This window comes from Embiotoca jacksoni, unplaced genomic scaffold, assembly GCF_022577435.1.
Source record: "Embiotoca jacksoni isolate LCO1_2020_lvr unplaced genomic scaffold, fEmbJac1.0.p SCAF_9, whole genome shotgun sequence".
Lineage (NCBI taxonomy): Eukaryota > Metazoa > Chordata > Actinopteri > Embiotocidae > Embiotoca > Embiotoca jacksoni.
Window position 1 is genome coordinate 16,029,802 of NW_027185447.1, and position 19,868 is coordinate 16,049,669.

The following is a 19,868-nucleotide window of genomic DNA, read 5'->3' on the forward strand; positions in this document are numbered from 1 at the left end:
ATGGTGGACAATAAGTATTTGGTCAATAACAAAAGTTCATCTCAATACTTTGTTATATACCCTTTGTTGGCAATGACAGAGGTCAAACGTTTTCTGTAAGTCTTCACAAGCTTTTCACACACTGTTGCTGGTATTTTGGCCCATTCCTCCATGCAGATCTCCTCTAGAGCAGTGATGTTTTGGGGCTGTCGCTGGGCAACACGGACTTTCAACTCCCTCCACAGATTTTCTATGGGGTTGAGATCTGGAGACTGGCTAGGCCACTCCAGGACCTTGAAATGCTTCTTACGAAGCCACTCCTTCGTTGCCCGGGCGGTGTGTTTGGGATCATTGTCATGCTGAAAGACCCAGCCATGTTTCATCTTCAGTGCCCTTGCTGATGGAAGGAGGTTTTCACTCAAAATCTCACGATACATGGCCCCATTCATTCTTTCCTTTACACAGATCAGTCGTCCTGGTCCCCTTGCAGAAAAACAGCCCCAAAGCATGAGGTTTCCACCCCCATGCTTCACAGTAGGTATGGTGTTCTTTGGATGCAACTCGGCATTCTTTCTCCTCCAAACACGACGAGTTGAGTTTTTACCAAAAAGTTCTATTTTGGTTTCATCTGACCATATGACATTCTCCCAATCCTCTTCTGGATCATCCAAATGCTCTCTAGCAAACTTCAGGCGGGCCTGGACATGTACTGGCTGAAGCAGGGGGACACGTCTGGCACTGCAGGATTTGAGTCCCTGGCGGCGTAGTGTGTTACTGATGGTAGCCTTTGTTACTTTGGTCCCAGCTCTCTGCAGATCATTCACGAGGTCCCCCCGTGTGGTTCTGGGATTTTTGTTCACCGTTCTTGTGATCATTTTGGCCCCATGGGGTGAGATCTTGCGTGGAGCTCCAGATCGAGGGAGATTATCAGTGGTCTTGTATGTCTTCCATTTTCTAATAATTGCTCCCACAGTTGATTTCTTCACACCAAGCTGCTTACCTATTGCAGATTCAGTCTTCCCAGCCTGGTGCAGGTCTACAATTTTGTTTCTGGTGTCCTTTGACAGCTCTTTGGTCTTGGCCACAGTGGAGTTTGGAGTGTGACTGTTTGAGGTTGTGCACAGGTGTCTTTTATACTGATAACAAGTTCAAACAGGTTCCATTAATACAGGTAACGAGTGGAGAACAGAGGAGCCTCTTAAAGAAGAAGTTACAGGTCTGTGAGAGCCAGAAATCTTGCTTGTTTGTAGGTGACCAAATACTTATTTTACCGAGGAATTTACCAATTAATTCATTAAAAATCCTACAATGTGATTTCCTGGATTCTTTCCCCCCATTCTGTCTCTCATAGTTGAAGTGTACCTATGATGAAAATTACAGGCGTCTCTCATCTTTTTAAGTGGGAGAACTTGCACAATTGGTGGCTGACTAAATACTTTTTTGCCCCACTGTAAACTATAATTTATTTTAATTGTTTAATGCAAATTTGGAAAATAATATATCACACAGTTACTATTCCTTTGCTGGCTGGGGCACCCATTTGTTTTATTAATCTCCTTTAACTGAATGCAGGATAAGGTGCACCATCAAAATAAAAAGTATTTTTGCATTAACTGATCCTTTTTTGAAACAAGAACTAAATGAATAAACAACACATACATGCATTTTAACTATCAATGTTATGTACAGTGCATCCGGAAAGTATTAACAGCATTTCACTTTTTACACATTTTGTTACGTTACAGCCTTATTTCAAAATGGATTAAATTCATTTTTTTTCCTCAAAATTCTACACGAAATATCCCATAATGACAAAGTGAAAATAGTTTGTTTAAAATTTTTGCAAATCTATTAAAAATAAAGAACGAAAATATAACGCGTACATAAGTATTCACAGCCTTTGCGCAATACTTTGTTGAAGCACCTCTGGCAGAAATTACAGCCTCAAGTCTTTTTGAGTATGATGCTATAAGCTTGGCACACCTATTCTTGGGCAGTTTCTCCCATTCTTCTTTGCAGGACCTCTCAAGCTCCATCAGGTTGGATGGGGAGCGTCGGTGCACAGACATTTTCAGATCTCTCCAGAGATGTTCAATCGGGTTCAAGTCTGGACTCTGCCTGGGCCTCTCAAAGACATTCACAGAGTTGTCCCGAAGCCATTCCTTTGTTATCTTGGCTGTGTGCTTCGGGTCGTTGTCCTGCTGGAAGATGAACCTTCGCCCCAGTCTGAGGTCCAGAGCGCTCTGGAGAAGGTTTTCATCAAGGATGTCTCTGTACATTGCTGCATTCATCTTTCCCTCCATCCTGACTAGTCTCCCAGTTCCTGCCGCTGAAAAACATCCCCACAGCATGATGCTGCCACCACCATACTTCACCGTAGAGATGGTATTGGCCAGGTGATGAGCGGTGCCTGGTTTCCTCCAAACATGACGCTTGGCATTCAGGCCAAAGAGTTCAATCTTTGTTTCATCAGACCAGAGAATTTAGTTTCTCATGGTCTGACAATCCTTCAGGTGCCTTTTACTGAGGAGTGGCTTCCGTCTGGCCACTCTACCATACAGGCCTGCTTGGTGGAGTGCTGCAGAGATGGTTGTCCTTCTGGAAGGTTCTCCTCTCTTCACAGAGCAACGTTGGAGCTCTGTCAGAGTGGCCATCAGTTTCTTGGTCACCTCCCTGACTAAGGCCCTTCTCCCCCGATCGCTCAGTTTGGCCGGGCGGCCAACTCTAAGAGTCCTGGTGGTTCCAAACTTCTTCCATTTACGGATGATGGAGGCCACTGTGCTCATTGGGACCTTCAATGCTGCAGAAATTTTCCTGTACCCTTCCCCAGATCTGTGCCTCGATACAATCCTGTCTCGGAGGTCTACAGACAATTCTTTGGACTTCATGGCTTGGTTTGTTCTCTGACATGCACTGTCAACTGTGGGACCTTATATAGACGGTGTGTGTCTTTCCAAATCATGTCCAATCAACTGAATTTACCACAGGTGGACTCCAATCAAGTTGTAGAAACATCTCAAGGATGATCAGTGGAAACAGGATGCACCTGAGCTCAATTTTGAGTGTCATGGCAAAGGCTGTGAATACTTATGTACATGTGATTTTTTTTCATTTTTTTATTTTTAATAGATTTGCAAAAATTTCAAAAAACATTTCACATTGTCATTATGGGATATTGTGTGTAGAATTTTGAGGGAAACAAATTACTTAATCCATTTTGGAATAAGGCTGTAATATAACAAAATGTGGAAAAAGTGAAGCGCTGTGAATACTTTCCGGATGCACTGTATGTAAGGCTGATGACAAAACAACCCATGAACATCTGAGTTATGGTTTAGTTAAGAGCTGCAGCACTACCCAGTAAATATTCAAAACCTGCTTCATACAGAATATGGTGATGAGTTCAGAGCTCAGTTAAAACCAGCTACCCCTCTGGAATGACAGCCAATGAACAAGTACAAGTTTGCTTCTGTTCTGCTTTTCTATCAGCCTATGTCTTAAGCTCTGTGTTTTACTCCCCACAATTTCTCCAGTAAGCAAGATTTTCTGCCGAGCTGTATTTACAGTGATTGAATATGGGACATCCCAACAAGCCCTCAAATGTCCATGTCACGGAGTAGTACGTTTATTTACTTAATTACCCCTGAGGTTTCATTTTAAAATGTAAATCATTTAAAATGATGTAACACTCATGACCTCTGCTGGTTCTTTTAGGAATTGTTTTTGCTCTCGGTTTCAATCTACATCTGTGTTCTGAACAAATCCTTGTTCAATATCTGTTATAACGTCAAGCAAAACTTAGAAGTAGCACTGGAAACTTGTTTGCTTACATACATTTTTTCGAATAATCTGCTCTTTGTCAAAAACTGTATGGTAAAAAAACAAAACAATTTCAGTGTATTGAGCACTATTATACCAATGAAACACAATTTTCTTTTTTTATTAAACAATTTAAATACATTTCATATTGTCCAGTGTAACTATATATTACAGGGAAATATTTATAGAGCACAAACACATTGTTTTTCCTACCACCTCGTGGGTTTGCCTTCCTCACTACCTTGGAGGTAGCCATCATACAACTCTCTCAAGTGGAGGATGAGCTCCTCTGTGTTTTGTCCTGTGAGAGCCGACACGGGGATGACTCTCTGGGTGGAGTGGCTTTTAAGAGTATCCAACTTCTCCCGGACATCGGGTAGGTCCATTTTGTTGGCTATGATAGCCTGAGGCCGTTGGGACAGACCAGGCTCATACTGGTCCAGTTCATAACGCAAGTGTTGGAGCTGGGTCCAGGGCTCTGGAGATGACAGGTCCAGGACAAAGAGGAGGAACCGACAGCGCTCTATGTGACGCAAAAAGGAGATGCCCAAGCCTCGATTTAGATGGGCTCCTCGAATGATGCCTGGGATGTCAGCAACTGCCCAGAGAAAAAGTTAAAAGTACAACACATACAGTGAAATACTGTTAAAAACATTGTTGAATAATATGAATATTTGTAATCTGATAATATATTAATGGTTGGCTTAAAGCCACCTACCTGCCACTTGCTCGTGATCCCTGTACTTGACCATCCCTACATGTGGGTTGAGTGTTGTAAAAGGGTAAGCAGCCACAGCAGGCCTGGCATTTGAGATGGCTCTCAAAAGTGAGGATTTTCCAGCATTTGGAAACCCAACCTGATTGGATAAAGACAATAAAAATAGTTTAACTCATTTGCAATGTTGAAAAGCCACATAACAGTCTTCTCTTGACAAATCGATATTCTTTCTGACCAGTCCAGCATGGGCTATGGTGCGCAGCTCCAGCTGAAGGACCCGCTCCTGGCCTGCTACTCCTGGGGTTGCGGTCATTGGGGCTCGGATCTCATTAGAAAGAAAGAATCTATTCCCCTTTCCTCCAGCCCCCCCGAATACAGCCAGATATTCCTGGCCATGCTCAGCGAGGTCCACTATGGTTTGGCCCTTCTCTTTCACTACAGTTCCTAATGGTACCTTAATAAATGGAAAAACATCACAGGAGGGGTTAAGTCAGGCCAGAAACATGCGAGTGCCTGTAAATTGTATAACATTCACGGTCAAATGCATGAACTCACACAAATGTAAGTTGGGCTGCCGTTCCGACCATAACAGTTCTTTCTGCTACCTGATTGGCCATGCTCTCCCTTGTAAACCGGAACTACTTGTGCCAAAGATTTCACAAAACGGTCAGCTGAAAGCACACAAATAAAGATATACGGATGAAACCATGTTATGGCACAATGCAGAAACATTCTTCCAAAGTTCAAATCTTAATTTCATTCCAGACAATATGGTGGGCAGTCCGGAATTTTGACATCATGTTAAAAGAGAGGATGGGGAAGTGGTAGAATACCCATGGTAAACACACCAAACCACTTAGACACTCAACTTACCCTTGAAAATGATGCTTCCTCCATCACCTCCATTCCCTCCATCCGGTCCGCCCCACTCTTTTCGGGGCTCACTGTGAAAGCTGCAGGCGCCTTTACCACCTGAACCAGCCGCCAGCTTCACACGCCGATAGTCTATGAAGTGACGGGTCTGTGGGCCACATCAAGAAATAATCACAGTCAACTAACATAACACGACATAACATCAGGAGAGTGGAAATCTGCCATTGCAAAAAGGAATCCTGCAAACTTGAAGGCATATTCAGTGGAAGAGTGGCAGACAGGATCAAGAGGCTTCCAGATAAGAACCATTTAGTGGCTTTCAGGCTTATCGGATTTTTTTTTTTTTTTTTTTTTTTTTTTTTTTTTACCAAAACAATAGGAGACTTTTGTTAAGGTGAACACGTGTTTTCCACAGTTACTTTTAATATTGTAAAAAAATTCCACATACATAAATAACAGACTGACTTCAAACGTATTTTGGACAATTTTGTCAAGCAACTGCAACTGGGTTGCGGAAATGAACAATAAAGCTCAAATACATACCAGCTCCTTTTCAGACATCTCTTTCTTCTTCGGGTTTCCTCGGACTTTGGCGGACAGCCTGCTGGATGTGCTGACATCTCGGACACCACCGGCTGTCCGTCTCCACAGCGCTGATGCTGGAGAACAACCAAGACTGAACAAGCTCCACTCGTCCCTTCCAGCTTCTCGTCCCAACACGCATCTTAAAAGTGTGTCCGAAGAAGGCCAACGAGAGCTTTTAACTCTCGACAACGCTGCCAACATTGTGCCGTCCGTTTAATCGACATGCATTTAAAAGTCGCTAACTACGGTTTGTCAATGTCAACTCAACCGTTTTGCCTCTAACCATATCGCAAAAAAAAACAACCCCAAAAAAAGGGTTAATTCACGGATATAAAACTGGTAAAATCATCAAGTCAATTCAAGAAGGACATAACAGCAACCATGCAACTACCGAAGCCGTGAAGCGACATATGTGATTAGTCGATTGTCAAAGAAAGGCATCCGTTTGCTTTTGCTTTGAGGCCCTCTACCGCCACCTTCTGTGCTGGAATGTGTGGAGACGGGGAGAACAGAGAAAACAGGACAGGACAGGAAAGGGTGAGAGATCTTCAAATATATTAACTCGTTCACAAAAGTCTCCAAAAAACTATATCTGTGAAGTTTTAACACATTAGCTCTGATCTAATAACTGTACTTTTAAGTGTGATAATAACTACCATTAAATGTGACTTCTCAATCCTTGACAAATACACAAATTACAGACACACAAAAGGTGAATGTCAGTTTATTTTTATATAACAAATAGTAACAAAAGACAGCAGAAAAGATCCGGCAATGCAGTCTTACAATAGATAAATTGATAACATTCATATTTGGATTATGCACATCAAACTTGACCTTCTCAAACATATGTGCAAACACACACACACGCACACACACGCGCACACGCACACACACGCACACACACACACACACACACACAAGGCATACCACCCACAAGTGATGACACACTACATTGAACTGGAAAAGACTTGCCATACATGTTCAGTTCACAGTAAAATGAGATACTGATAACAATTCATTACAGTATAGAGATGCCTGTGATTGTCAGTGTTGAGTGGTACATAGTTATTTAGCTGTTTGACAGCCAGGTATCTCCCATTCTTAATTACCCCTGCAAAATGACTATTGTGTTATTTTACCCCTCTGAGGTAAATTAAATTACAACAGAATACTGCAAATTTCCCCTCGGGGATTAATAAAGTAACTACCTAACCTAACCTAACCAAAGCTGGACCCTCACAAGCACAGTGATAATCCTCATTACTGATCAAGCTGTAAGAAACAGTGACTTGCAAAATGAACAGAGGTGTTGTCTGACTTTTAAATAAATAAATAACATAATACATGCTGATTTTGTGATAGATAGATAGATAGATAGATAGATAGATAGATAGATAGATAGATAGATAGATAGATAGATAGATAGATAGATAGATAGATAGATAGATAGATAGATAGATAGATAGATAGATCTGAGAATATTATGCAATGTCTTAGAGGGAACTGAGAACAAAAAATTATAAAAATATTTTGTGTTAACATTCTCAAAATGTTTTTTATACCATTGTGACAACATTATGTCCTAATTCTTAATGTTTTTAATAGCAATTTTTTTTTTTTTTTGTGGTCCCAGAATGTTATTCTTTTAGAGCAGGATAACGTGCTTTAGAAAACATTATATAAATGTGTTGTGATAACATTATTAAAATGTTTCAGAATGTTTTAGAGAATGTTATCCTATCTTTAAGAGTTTGTGAGAATAACAAAAACAAGAAAAAAAACGTTCACTGAAAACATTCCAACAATACTGCATCTATTCTAGCTAGGTCAAAGTTTTCACTGAAAAAAAATAGTAGGTAGTAAGCTTTATGTTTGTGACGAAAGACTTCATATAAACTATCCATATGTCACATAAATACAGAAATAATTGTCTTAAATCTCACATTGAAAACGGTGACATAACACTGACTAACTAGAGACAAACTGACACTTGTCTTTGTCATTGTTGTATGTCAAGAAATTACAAATAATGATAGAAAGTGTGAGTTCACCATAAGAACCAATCTCAACATGAATGACTGAGTCTATTGCACTTAAACTGAAGTAGAGGTGCAGGACATGTTACTGTCCTGTTCCTGTGTTACTTTGGCTTTTTGAGTATCGCTTGTTAAAAACAGCCTGAATCGCACTACAATACAAAATATCAGACAATACATAAACTATCACTGCAAAATAAAGTGCAGACAAAGTGTCAATGCATTTTTATGTCAAAATCCTTACTGAATGGCATCACAGCATAATACCTCTTAACTCTGCACAATAACAGTCTGTGCAATGCAATGCCGTTGAAAGTATACTGTCAAAAATACTACCACGATGTAGAATTCTCATGGACAATGATACACATTTTTAAATTTTGATCAGTAAGCTATGTCATAAGACATCAGTAGAGTGAAAACACATAATGTTAGACCACACAGCAACACATCACAGTTTGACTAACACAGACAACCCCCCTGATCAAATCAGGTTCCAGTACCAACATTTTTCACCTTCTTAAAATTAATATTCCTTATCATAAGATATAACATCGCCTCGATAGGATTTAAAGCAAGAGCTGGACCTAGTTTATTAAACAAATATCAAGGAACATTTCCTTCAAGGCTAATTTGATTTTTATAGCTGCACAGCCTCACAAACCAAGGTCTTGCTCTGTGCATCAAAGCAAAAATAAAATAAAATCATAAAAGTAGGTTTGCAAAAAAAAAAAGCAAAAAGAATGAAGGTAGGGGATACGATAAAAACAAGTGGCAAGTCAAGCCAAAAAAGAAAGAGAGGAATATTTGCATGTTGCTGAGGCATATTAACTCTACCGCTCCTTTTTATTCATCTATTTAATCCATAGAACATTTTTACATTGACCGTGTTGACTCTACAGGCCACCTGACTTTTCACAGGGGACCAGTAGCACTTCACACCTTCAACTACTTGCTGCAACCCTGTATCAAGCAAAACAGAAGAGGGGAGCATTACATTTAATTTGATTATTTATTCTTAGCTAGAATGATGATTAATGAGAGGATAATAAATCGGATGCAGCCAGATCATCTAATCCACAGCTGAGCCCAATGCTTTACTGTTGAGGCGTTCCATCTTACATTTTCTTCCAACAGCCTTACTGCTGATAATTTCCGTACTGACCCTGAAATGTAAAAAGATTTCAGCTAAATTTAGTTTTCTTGAGACAGACACACAGTAAGTATCTTTTTTTACGTTGTCCATTGCATTACAATATCCCTACATAAATCAGCTTTTATCTTTTATCCTTAATTAAATAAGGAAACGGGAAACAATGTTTTAGATCATGGTCAAATACAATTATGGCTCTTTGAGGCAAAGGGAGTCTCCATAGATAGCTGTGTTTTTATCCATCAGCCCAAAATTTCTGCCAGGATACCTAACTAAGCACACATTAGAAGTTGAAGTACCTGTTGTGATAAGAAGGAAAAAAATTTTTTTTTTAAAAATAAATAAATATATATATATATATATACATATATATATATACATAGTCTTCTTCAAACTTTTAATTAAATAGTTAAAAACTAATTGATTGATTTCTATCTAACATTAGCCTTAATAACAGCTTATGCATATATCTTAAAGCAAATAAGTAACGGGGATTTTTCATGTACCTGTTCATAGGCATAGGGCCTCTGTGTCTGCGGTCCAGGGCCTCCCTGGGAGGAGCGGTACGATCCATACTGTTGGCTTTGACCCTGTTGATACTGAGGATACTGGGAAGATGCTCCTTGGCCGGGACCTGCGGTACAGGATTTACATGACGCTTGTGTGTTTGGTTGTTTTGTGTGTGTGTGTTTATGTTTGCCTGAATGCACACACTAGATTATATGAGTTGTTCTCACCGTATCCCTGTGGCTGCCCACTGTAGCCCTGTTGAGAGGAGTACTGCTGCTGGCTGAAGGGTTGCTGCTGGCCAGAGCTCTGCTGGTACTGGGCCTGTTGCTGACTGTACTGAGAGTTACCTGGAGGTATACATGCCAGGTACACTTGTCAGCCATTAATTCTGTGAGTTAACACTTAACTATGGTTTTGTTTCTATGGTTTTGTTTGGAAGCACTTGGACAAACTGAAATGTGAAGTTGGGAAAAAAATATATAAAAAAAAAACAGTTAATGATAATAAAAAAAAAAATCCTTGTTACCTCCTTCATAGTAATGCTGTGAAGACTCATCAAACGACCTTTCGTAGCCTTGCTCACCATATGAAGACTGCTGATATGAGTACTCCCCATGACCTGCAGAGAACACGATTCAACTCATGCAAAGACTTCTCCGCTTAAGGCAAAACCCAATGACATACAGAAGAGACATTATTATTCAGATGTTGCAGGCGAAACATTCATAATACATGTGCAACGACAAACTCACAAGCAGAACCTGCATTTTTCAAGGCTACTCACTTCACCATTATTCACGTAGCGCTAAGAAACACCCTGGAGGAAGTTTGCGCTCTCTCCTCAACACACTGCTTTAGCACTATCTGAAATTTGAAATTTCGGCACACCAAATGGAGACAGTACGGACACAGACACACGGGCAGGAAACAGAATTGAGACTAATATCAGACTTAATTTTGTTGAGTACTTTTTGTCTCCAGCAATAACAGAAAAACATGGCGGCGTCTTGTCCCATGTATTGGTGCAGATCCTACAAGACAGGCGACACCACGATTGGTTAACAGTCAATTGGACCAACTGCCCGCTGAGGTGGCCACCAAAGGGGTTGTGGCTGTCATTTATTTATGAGACTATTACAAATGACTATGGATAAATTAAATTGATGTGGCACGTATAATTATGTTTTTAGGGTGTGTTTACAAGTCCTTGGCTATGATTTTTTATGGGTTGATATAATAATATAAAGGAACATTTTCTGGGCCAACCACAATTTTAAGGAATACCAATCAAAGTGATGTAATTGCAATTAATAATTCCATTATAAATTAAATGGAGTGTGATTATTTTTAGGAGAAAATGAGGACTACAGAAAGCCAGTTATCAGGGGGCATCTGATCTCTGCTCAAGGGTGGTGTGCAGAAACTCCAGATTCCAAGTCTCACTTTGTTCTTTGAGTTTTATCCAACAAACATAGAATACCGACAGAACAGAAATTCTCTGGAAGATGCAACACACGAGCCATCCACAGTGTAATATCCTTTTCAAGCCACAATGGAGCCAAGTGTCCGTACAGAAATGAACAGTACAATAGAAAACATTTTCATCTTAACTTCTGCAACAATAGCAAAACAATGTCATAGAAACATATATTATACTTCCAGAGGTGACCGACGAGCCATAGTTGATAGAAGAGCCTCAGCAACAGCCTCATAACCACTCAGGGAGAGGCTGGTGAGCGAGTCACACAGCTAAAAAATGAACACAACAATTTCATAACACGGTTCAAACTGGAAATACTTCACCCAGTAATGCAAAGACAAGAGTGTATCAGGTTGAATGAGGACTTACAGCCATGGTACGTGCCTAGCCTACACCCTTCAAAAGACATAACAGGACAGAGGGGAGCTATTATTAGGCACATGCTGACTTAGCAAGTTAAGCAATTTACAAAGACAGGAACCTAATGTGACACAAATGAAACATCTGCAGTCTCCTTCTTGGAAATAGACACATGCTGATGTTTAATATCCCTCTCAGATTATGATCTTTGATTAATATCATAATACCATGACAGAACCAATTAGGAGCTTCAGCAGCAATAGGAGCATTTCTAACAATCTTAAAACTTCGAGGCGAGTCATCCAAAGACACACTTAGATCACCTGGAAACCTGATGACCCATTTCAGTCAGTCAGTTACACACACACATACAAACACACAAACACATCCATCCATCAATGTAGCACTCAAACACAACCCAAACAAACTCACTGAGCCGAGTGTCGATTCAAAGTAGCATGAAGAAGTCTGACCACCTACCTTGCTGCGAAGGGCGGTAGGATCCCATGGGCCTCTGAGACATCATGCTGTTTCCTTGACTGCTCTGACCCATCATGCCCATGGCCTGCTGTCCCTGATAGTGTTGGCCCCCAGCCTGGGCTGAGGAGTAGTGTGGCGTGGCAGATTGTTGGTGCATCATGGAGACTAAGGAGGAGGTGGGATCATCGGTGGGAGAGATCTCGTACATTATAATACAGAAATAAATTCAAACTGCATATTAGCATATGTAGGATTCTCAAAACAGAGACTGGCAGAAATGTACATAATTAAACAAATAAACATAGGAGGACGTCCATGGCAATCAGGACACAGGGGGAAGCCAAAAGGGAGTCCATAGCAGTCAGGGGGTCTCTTAAAGAAAAGTGTCTTTGAAGAGATGCTTTCAAGATGCTGCTCTGGAGTAGAAATGCAAACAAAGCAAGTGAAGTCGGTGCATAAACAGAGGAACAATAAATGCACATGGACATCCAGGGAAAGAAGGGCTGCATCTCAGGGTCAGAGGTCAGAGATAAGAAGAAGTTAAAACTGGAGCAAAAGGGAGAAGGGAAGAGGCAGGAAACCTCTCTGATGAACTGAATGTGTTATTTTGATTGTGACGCTGGCGGGAATTTAAGGACAGATATGCACAGATCCATCTTTTTACAGTATATTTTATCCTAAACACTTGAAAGGTATTACTTTCATCACTCCCTTCTTTTAATTTTGCATTATACCCAAATAACAAAATAGAAAGAAATGAGGCATCTCGCATCGAGTATAGTTTATCATAATTAAACCCTAAGGGTTTTGTTCAATTCATAAGCCTGGAAGTGTTGCTGAAATGAGACCAAATCCTGATGTTGGGGCTCCTCTAAACCTGGCTCACCTTGGCTGGACTGCATGTTGAGGTTGCTGCGGGAGGAGGAGGAAGAGGATGAAGATGTGGAGGAAGAAGAGGAAGAAGAACCATAACCAGGCCCAGGGCCCTGGATCATGCTACCCTGGGACGAGGGCGCACCGTGGCTGTAGCCGGAGACCGAGCTACCATAGCTGCTGGCTGGCAGGCTGAGGGATGTGGTGGGAATGGCCGACTGCACCTGACCACACTGCTGCTGCATGGGGGCATGGCTGGGGCCTGACGACACACACGCACAGTCAGAGCAGCCAGCACACGTCCCCATGTGAGGCCATATCATGTTAATCATGGTCCCACATTCAGTTCATCTTAACAGGAAGCTTGCATGGTTGTACAAGGAGTAATGAATGTTAAAGATGTATGTAAAAATTAATCAGCAATAGGAAGAAAGCGAAAGTCACTTTAGCTACGATATGACTGTCCATTAGCTGAACTTAAAACCGCAGATACTTGCAGGCAATAAGGCAGTAAAGTAGAGAATCCCTGTGGCAGAAAAGACATGTATCCGCAGACAAACATGCAGCAAAGTCAGGATCAGACGAGCAAACAAGACAGGGGACAGACAACAAAATGGAGCTGCAAGTTTGCACACGGGCTGTGACTTTTTGTGGAAATAATGTTCATCTGGGCCAGAGTCTTTTTGTAAAATGCACATTTATGATTAACTCTCACCATTGGTCATTTGGCTCTGCATTAGTGATGCGGGGGGGAGTCCTGGTGCCATGTTGTCATTGAGGTTGCTTGGAGCATGTCCCCCACTCTGGCCCATCCCACCAGGACCCATTGAAATATTGGGAGTGGGAGGCTAAAAGTGAGGAGATATGTTAATTGCAATGGCAGTCATAACTGAATGACACTGATGAGATTTGTTCATAATATATGCATCTATTTTCTGTTTTCCATCCATTTTGTTCTTTATTTGACTCATTCACTCTCCTATGTACTGATGTTAAGAATACTGTATTTGATGTAAGACTGGACAAATCTCCAGTATGTTTCTAAAATGAAACAACAGACTTACTGCAGGAAGTAGTGACTGCATGTTCTGATTTGAATCAGCTATTGTGGCCAAGTAAACAAGATTTCTGTGCAGAATCTGCTGATACCTGTCAAAAAGAGAACATTTTGCACAGTACTTTTTTTTTTTACCATACCATACTTTCACAAAGCACTGATCAGTAAGGGGAAAAAAAGACTTACTGTGTGCATTCAGCTGTCTTGCCTTTGCTTTGGTAATCCATTATACATTGTATTAAATGATGGTTTTCATCCAGCATCTTTGGGAGACAGCAAAACAACTTCAGTCCGGAGTATCTCAAGTCGCAGTGCAATGCAATGTATCCACTAAAATACAGATTACTCTTATGAGATTGCTGTCCTGGAGTCTCAGAACTTCAACCAGCCCTGGAATATTTTTTTCTAGGTCACTTTTTTCTTTTTTCTAATAACGGAGGCAAATGAAGACGCAGCTTCTCAGACTCTCTATTTAGGACAACGTTTGAAGGTCTCTATTTTAATGATGGGTTGTGCGTTTTTGCAAGAAACAGCCATTCCGTCAAGGAAAAGAAGCAGCATGGTAATATAGGACTCGGGGTTGTCCTGTGTTGCACATTTCCCTCCATCCTACATTATTGTAGCCTATCTATCCATCTATCCTAAATTATAACCACCTACCTATCCTAAGTTATAACCACCTAAACACAAGAAAACGGTGTCTGCCAGGGAAATAGCACCTATAATCAAACCCAGCAAAGGTATTGGGCTTTAAAATTCTTGGAAAGAACTCCCAAAAATCTAGCCTACAGCTGAAATCTATTTCCCATTCAAAAATATGAACTGTCGGAAGAATCAGCGAGAATGACAGCATCACCGGGAAGCAGGTATCCCGCCAGTGTTGAGCTTTTTTAACGATCGCCTACATCACCGTCATCATGGCTTTGTTTGGCTCGCACCTTCAATTGACTGTAACGTTACAATACCAGTTGCCATTTCTTTGATATTCACCACAGGCTACTTTGTCTGCACTGGAGGAGGATCACACTCTCCCATTCGTATACCAGAATATTGAAACAGAAATGCCGCGACGCTTTAAGATTTTTTTTTTTTTTACCTTCTGTATCGTTTGCTGTGTCACCTCTCCTTTACTCCTGGGGCGCGCCGATGAAAACGCCACCGACATTTTGTCATATGGGAAATAAAGGCGCTTCTTTTATTCTAATATTTATTATCTTGAGCGCAGCCTCTATTTGGTTACATAGTTTCTCCATTACCAGGAAAAAGGGGGTATTGACCAAACCAGCTCTCTGTCCTCAATGGAAAGAAACAAAAGCAACTTGATTTATCTGAATGAAATTAAACGTGTAATTTTCAAGAAAATATTCACGTTGATTTACAGGCAGATAGTGACACAAATAATAAACAGTTACATGATTGGGGAACATCCCTGTCCCTCCGCTTTTGGTATAGCCCAGACAGTGAAGCAGCCTACCACTCTCCCTCTGTAAACGGGGTATCCTTTGATTCATGAAAGCCAATCAGTCTACATTGTATACACGCTGCTCAGTGCACTAACAGCAATTGTTGCAAAAGTTGTTTTTTTTCCTACCAATAAATGGTTTTAATACTCCACAGGCTTCTACCACAGTTTGGTGTTCATATTTGTTCGCACCATGCACCTGACATCTGCCGAGCATTTAGGTATTTACCTCCCATGAGTCACTGGAAATCAGGGATTTCTGCAATTTTCATGACAAGTGATCCATTTACAGTTTTTGTGGCTTGTCATTTAGATGGTCGGACAACATTTCCAATATATTTATGATAAAAAGGACCCGTTATTGTTAGTAACAAAAGAGGTTAAGAACTGCTACTGTCCCAGATTAAAGATATATAGCTTGCATTAGAATCCAAGGTTTACATAGATGTGATGTAATCTCAGAGAAAATGAGACAAGTGGATCAGCAGTATGTAGTTTATTTACAGTAGTCTCACTTAGGTGTATTTCATTTTGTATTAATATTTATAGTATGTAACATTGTTAATTTAGTACATGGAGCTACAAATAATAAGACTGATACTCCCACAAGGTGAAGCCAGACTTTTTGCATTACATATTTTTTTTTTAGGAGTGGAGACTCTTGACAAAAAACAAAAGGTACAAACTTAAACTATAATTCCCCTTTAAGAAAAAAAAGAAAAGAAAAAAAAAAGTTTTCAAGAAACAATTGCCCACATTAAAAATGGGGTCAAATCACAAGAAAACAAATACAGTCATGGCAATATTGGGGGAAGATTACTGCCACAAGAAGGACAAAAAAAAAAAAAAAAAAAAAATCCAAACAAACCATTTCATACAGGGCCCAGAGGCACTTCTGCTGATCACGGTCATGGAGTCCCATAAAGAAATAAGGGAAAAGATTGGGTTGGCTTTGGTGCCTCGTATCACACTTCAAACTTTACATCAGCCCACTCCTGGGTCTGTAAGAAGGTAGCATCTGATCAGCGCTTCGTCCTCTACTTCCAGTATATCCACCTCTGAAGCCTTGGCCCCTCACAAACCGTCCAGGGACCCCAAATGTCTCCAGGTTACGTTTGCGCTCCTCTGCCCATGTTAATCTGAAACTTTTGGTTGACACAAATATATAAGCCTGTTGCTCCATTATGTAGAAAAAAACAACAACATTTGAATAATGAAGATGAAAAAGACACTAGATTACCTGAACCTGTCATCAGATGAGATTTTGTCAAAGAAAGACTTTGCTTTATCATAGTAGCATTTTGGTCCAAAAGGATTTTTCTCTTCAGTCATGTGCAATCCCACTTTTTCTTTCTTCTCTTTCTCACAATTTCCATCTGAAAACAGAAAAAGGAAGCCAATTGGAAGAGAGTATGTCTTAAATTGGCTTATTTACTAGTCTTTCAGCTCATGCGCTGGTATAATCATCAGCCGAAAACCTTGTCAGTACTTCAAACTGAGTAGTAAAAAATACAACTTGTAAAGTCTCACTTGACTCTTAAGTCATGTTTGATTCAGTTTCATTTCAAGTACCTGTTACAAAATGGAAATAAACTAACATTTCTGAGAGAACGTGAAAGCAAGATTTGAACATTAACAGTGCCACTGACCAAATCATGGTATCAGAATGTGCCTTTTTGCAACTACTAAAATAGGTTGTTATTAATAATGTTGAGGTTTAAACTGATCATGTTCCCTAGACAAGAAAAAAAAAAAGCAGATGAAAAACAAAATTACAATAGCGGTTTTGTGCCCACTTAAGCTGATGACCAACCATTCATATTCATCCGGTCCTGCAACTCCCTCTTGACCTGCTCCTTAATAAACTGTGCATTTGAGAAATCAAAATCAAAGTCGGTTTCAAACTTCAGGGTGGGAGATGGAACATTAGTCACCATCAGCTGGCCTCTGCTACGGTTCCTGCGCCTTCGAGCTCCTAAAAAGAAAACAAACATAAACAATGCACTTGATGGTTGGACTTTTTTTGAATTGCATACAGGAAGTCAGATTTAATAATTACCTTGTCGTCTTCTGCGTGGCAGCCTGTTTTCACTATTCTGCTGTCGAGTTTCCTGCAGAGAAGCGGTTACACCTGGGCCTAAAAATTCAAAAACAGAATCTCCACTCTTGTTTAACTGCTCATCACCACACAGATGGACATGTATCCATGTACCCCCCCCCTTTCCCTCCTACTGTATACAGTTGTAAAATGCATCAAAGACTTTAAAACAATTCAAGCTTGTCATTTTTTAACCCCATTAGTGGAATATAGTATTTTATTGCCTCTCATCACTGCAACTCTGCTGGTAGCCCCAGTGGCCCCTCTGGCCTGGAAACTCTCCCCACTGGTGCTCTGGGGCCTCCTCCTGTCCCATCGCTGCTCCTGGGATGGAGTCAAACCTCTCCTCTGCCAAACCCGTTCCACATGGAGCGTCTGAACAGCCTTTTCCACCATGGGGCCCTTCCTAACATGTAAGCCCGGATGTATAGGCCCTGCATGAAGAACACAACATAACACCGTCCGTAAACCAAACTCTGCATGTAAACAACCCATTTAAGAAGGAGAGTGGTGTGGGTTTAATGGTTTGTTTCTTGGAATAAATTTGCACACACTGACTTACCAAGGCCAAGAGCTGCAGCATACTGCTGATTAAGTAAAGCGCTGGCAGCAAGCTGGTTGTAGGCAGGGAGGGGGCTAAATGGTCCAAGAGCTGAGTAGGTGCCTGAAGAGCCAGCACCGGATGACTAAACACGAGAAGTTAAAGCCACTTAAGACACATTAACTAGGTATTGAAACACTTTGTCCTCTGCTTCGGAGTATGAGCAACGCAGTTCTTGTCTACCTGTACAATTGCAGGATCTGTAGGAAGGCCATGGTGAGATCTTGGAGGTTCACAAAGTGTGATATCTTTAATATCACTTCCCCTGAAAGTGATGTACTCATAGATATCTTCTTTAGTTGGTGTTGGCCTGTCGGTAGGTCGTCCTTCTGTTCCAAAACACTTGACTGGTTCAAAAAAAAAAAAAAAAAAAAAAAAAAAGTTTGATAAAGCTAACAAACTTCCATTTCAGTTGTGCTGACAAAAACACACAAAAAGTAACTTATTGCTCGACATGCTGACCGGACATGAAACACATCTACACCACTCACCTTTTGCCAGCACTACTGTGGAGTTTGTTTTATCAATTGTATACAAAATCCCTTCATAACGATTTTGGGCTTTTGAAATTAACCCTATTCTACAGCCAATATAAGGCTTTGTAGATGCCATGAATTGCAAATACTCAGGACAGTTGTAATGAATTCCAACAAACACTCACATCTCATGGCACCACTGCCTCTTTGAAGGAACCGGAAACAATTTATAAGCCTCCACAGGTGACTTAAACCACGCCCACTGATTGGGACTTTCTCACCTGGGAAGGACAACTACTAATCACTGAGCCCCTGACAACTGAGACATATGCTCTTGAGTCATCCTGCCTAATATGTGCATTACTTCGTAGTTATGATTTGTAGCATTTACATGGAGAATGTGTGTTATATTTTGACCAGATGTAATCAGTTACATGCAATTTTAACAAGAAGTTGCCACAAATAATTCCCTCTGGGCATAATGCTGCAAAAACAACTGTGCAAACTGGTTGCCTATTGCTGATCTGCACTCTCAAAGAGTTTCACCTGCAGGCAGCATCATCTCACTAGTCTGTCTATGAGCGCTGAGGCGGCTGCTGCGGCTCTTATGGGGAAAAAAAACAAAAAAACATAGCATCCACGCAGCCATTTTGAGTAGCTCAGAGTCTACGATAAGACCAAATGCATACAGAATGCTTCGGTAATGCGCACAGGTGTGGAGGGTTATGTAGTATTGCACAGAAACTCTTAAGAGAGTCCCCACGGTGTGATAAGGTCCACCTAGGTACAGCCAGCGGTGTCGTCGCTTTCCCCGTCAGGCAGTCAGACGGCGCTGGCACTGAACACCGCAGCTCGCAACCATTTGTTCCAAGCTTTATTTTCTTGGACGAACCAATCACAGCGCCCGGTGAGGCAGCGTCACGGACGGGTGCATCCAATCGGCGCATGCGTCTCACGAACGAGCGTAGCTGGGCAAAGATGGCGGCGGGCTCCGATTTGCTGGATGATGTTTTCCTCAACACAGAGCTGGACGAAAAAGTAGTTAGTGATCTAGCCGGATCTCTGGAGTCTGAACTAACAGGAGCGGGTCACGTTAACATAACGGCAAGGGTCCAATCTGCAGCAAAACACGTCGGCAACTCAGCTGCAGGTAGTAAGTTCAAATGTTCAGGGCAGCAAAATGGGACTTTCACAACAAGAGCTTGCTAAAGCAGGTGAGATAGCTGCGCACTCCGGTTAGCTAACAGCAGCTATTTTTGGTCACGTTGTTCAAACTAACTTGGCTTCACTTGCGTGTGTCCCGAA

The 19,868-nt window shown here is 41.1% G+C and overlaps 3 protein-coding genes across 5 annotated transcripts; all 3 read right to left on the bottom strand.

The window, feature by feature from the left end:
• Window positions 1–3,903: 3,903 nt before the first annotated feature.
• On the bottom strand, window positions 3,904–6,412 carry mtg2 (mitochondrial ribosome-associated GTPase 2). Its single transcript, XM_069140353.1, has 6 exons — window positions 5,933–6,412; window positions 5,390–5,537; window positions 5,072–5,187; window positions 4,752–4,970; window positions 4,517–4,655; window positions 3,904–4,396 (listed from the first exon to the last, which is right to left on the bottom strand). The coding sequence occupies exons 1-6, from the start codon at window positions 6,173–6,175 to the stop codon at window positions 4,008–4,010; spliced, it is 1,254 nt and encodes a 417-aa protein (XP_068996454.1). The 5' UTR covers window positions 6,176–6,412; the 3' UTR covers window positions 3,904–4,007.
• A 270-nt stretch (window positions 6,413–6,682) lies between these two features.
• LOC138192739 (calcium-responsive transactivator-like) lies at window positions 6,683–15,155 on the bottom strand. Of its 3 annotated transcripts, XM_069140355.1 has the most exons (11): window positions 15,023–15,155; window positions 14,113–14,189; window positions 13,934–14,018; window positions 13,585–13,717; window positions 12,883–13,131; window positions 11,997–12,161; window positions 10,203–10,295; window positions 9,904–10,023; window positions 9,673–9,800; window positions 9,136–9,179; window positions 6,683–8,976 (listed from the first exon to the last, which is right to left on the bottom strand). In XM_069140355.1, the coding sequence occupies exons 1-10, from the start codon at window positions 15,089–15,091 to the stop codon at window positions 9,153–9,155; spliced, it is 1,146 nt and encodes a 381-aa protein (XP_068996456.1). In that variant the 5' UTR covers window positions 15,092–15,155; the 3' UTR covers window positions 6,683–8,976; window positions 9,136–9,152. The 3 variants fall into 3 exon arrangements, with proteins under 3 accessions (XP_068996456.1, XP_068996457.1, XP_068996455.1); XM_069140356.1 differs by lacking the exon at window positions 9,136–9,179; XM_069140354.1 differs by having other exon boundaries at window positions 6,683–9,179.
• Window positions 15,156–16,193: 1,038 nt separating this feature from the next.
• On the bottom strand, window positions 16,194–19,808 carry lsm14b (LSM family member 14B). Its single transcript, XM_069140630.1, has 8 exons — window positions 18,579–19,808; window positions 18,271–18,434; window positions 18,049–18,172; window positions 17,711–17,920; window positions 17,448–17,525; window positions 17,202–17,363; window positions 16,629–16,764; window positions 16,194–16,533 (listed from the first exon to the last, which is right to left on the bottom strand). The coding sequence occupies exons 1-8, from the start codon at window positions 18,697–18,699 to the stop codon at window positions 16,368–16,370; spliced, it is 1,161 nt and encodes a 386-aa protein (XP_068996731.1). The 5' UTR covers window positions 18,700–19,808; the 3' UTR covers window positions 16,194–16,367.
• Between the last annotated feature and the right edge of the window lie 60 nt (window positions 19,809–19,868).

Bases quoted from the DNA above. Each gene is read 5' to 3' on its own strand.
- lsm14b (XM_069140630.1), bottom strand. From the start codon at position 18,699: ATGGCATCTACAAAGCCTTATATTGGCTGTAGAATAGGGTTAATTTCA. The intron at 17,526-17,710 runs GCAATAAAATAC...TTGAATTTTTAG, and splicing joins CAGAGTTGCAGTGATGAGAG to GCCCAGGTGTAACCGCTTCT. The intron at 16,765-17,201 runs GTTGGTCATCAG...TTCTGTTTTCAG, and splicing joins GGACCGGATGAATATGAATG to ATGGAAATTGTGAGAAAGAG.
- LOC138192739 (XM_069140355.1), bottom strand. From the start codon at position 15,091: ATGTCGGTGGCGTTTTCATCGGCGCGCCCCAGGAGTAAAGGAGAGGTG. The intron at 14,190-15,022 runs GTAAAAAAAAAA...TGTCTCCCAAAG, and splicing joins CACAGCAAACGATACAGAAG to ATGCTGGATGAAAACCATCA. The intron at 13,718-13,933 runs GTAAGTCTGTTG...CCTCACTTTTAG, and splicing joins TGCAGTCACTACTTCCTGCA to CCTCCCACTCCCAATATTTC.
- mtg2 (XM_069140353.1), bottom strand. From the start codon at position 6,175: ATGTTGGCAGCGTTGTCGAGAGTTAAAAGCTCTCGTTGGCCTTCTTCG. The intron at 5,538-5,932 runs GTATGTATTTGA...TGTGGCCCACAG, and splicing joins AGATGTCTGAAAAGGAGCTG to ACCCGTCACTTCATAGACTA. The intron at 4,656-4,751 runs GTCAGAAAGAAT...TTATCCAATCAG, and splicing joins CCATAGCCCATGCTGGACTG to GTTGGGTTTCCAAATGCTGG.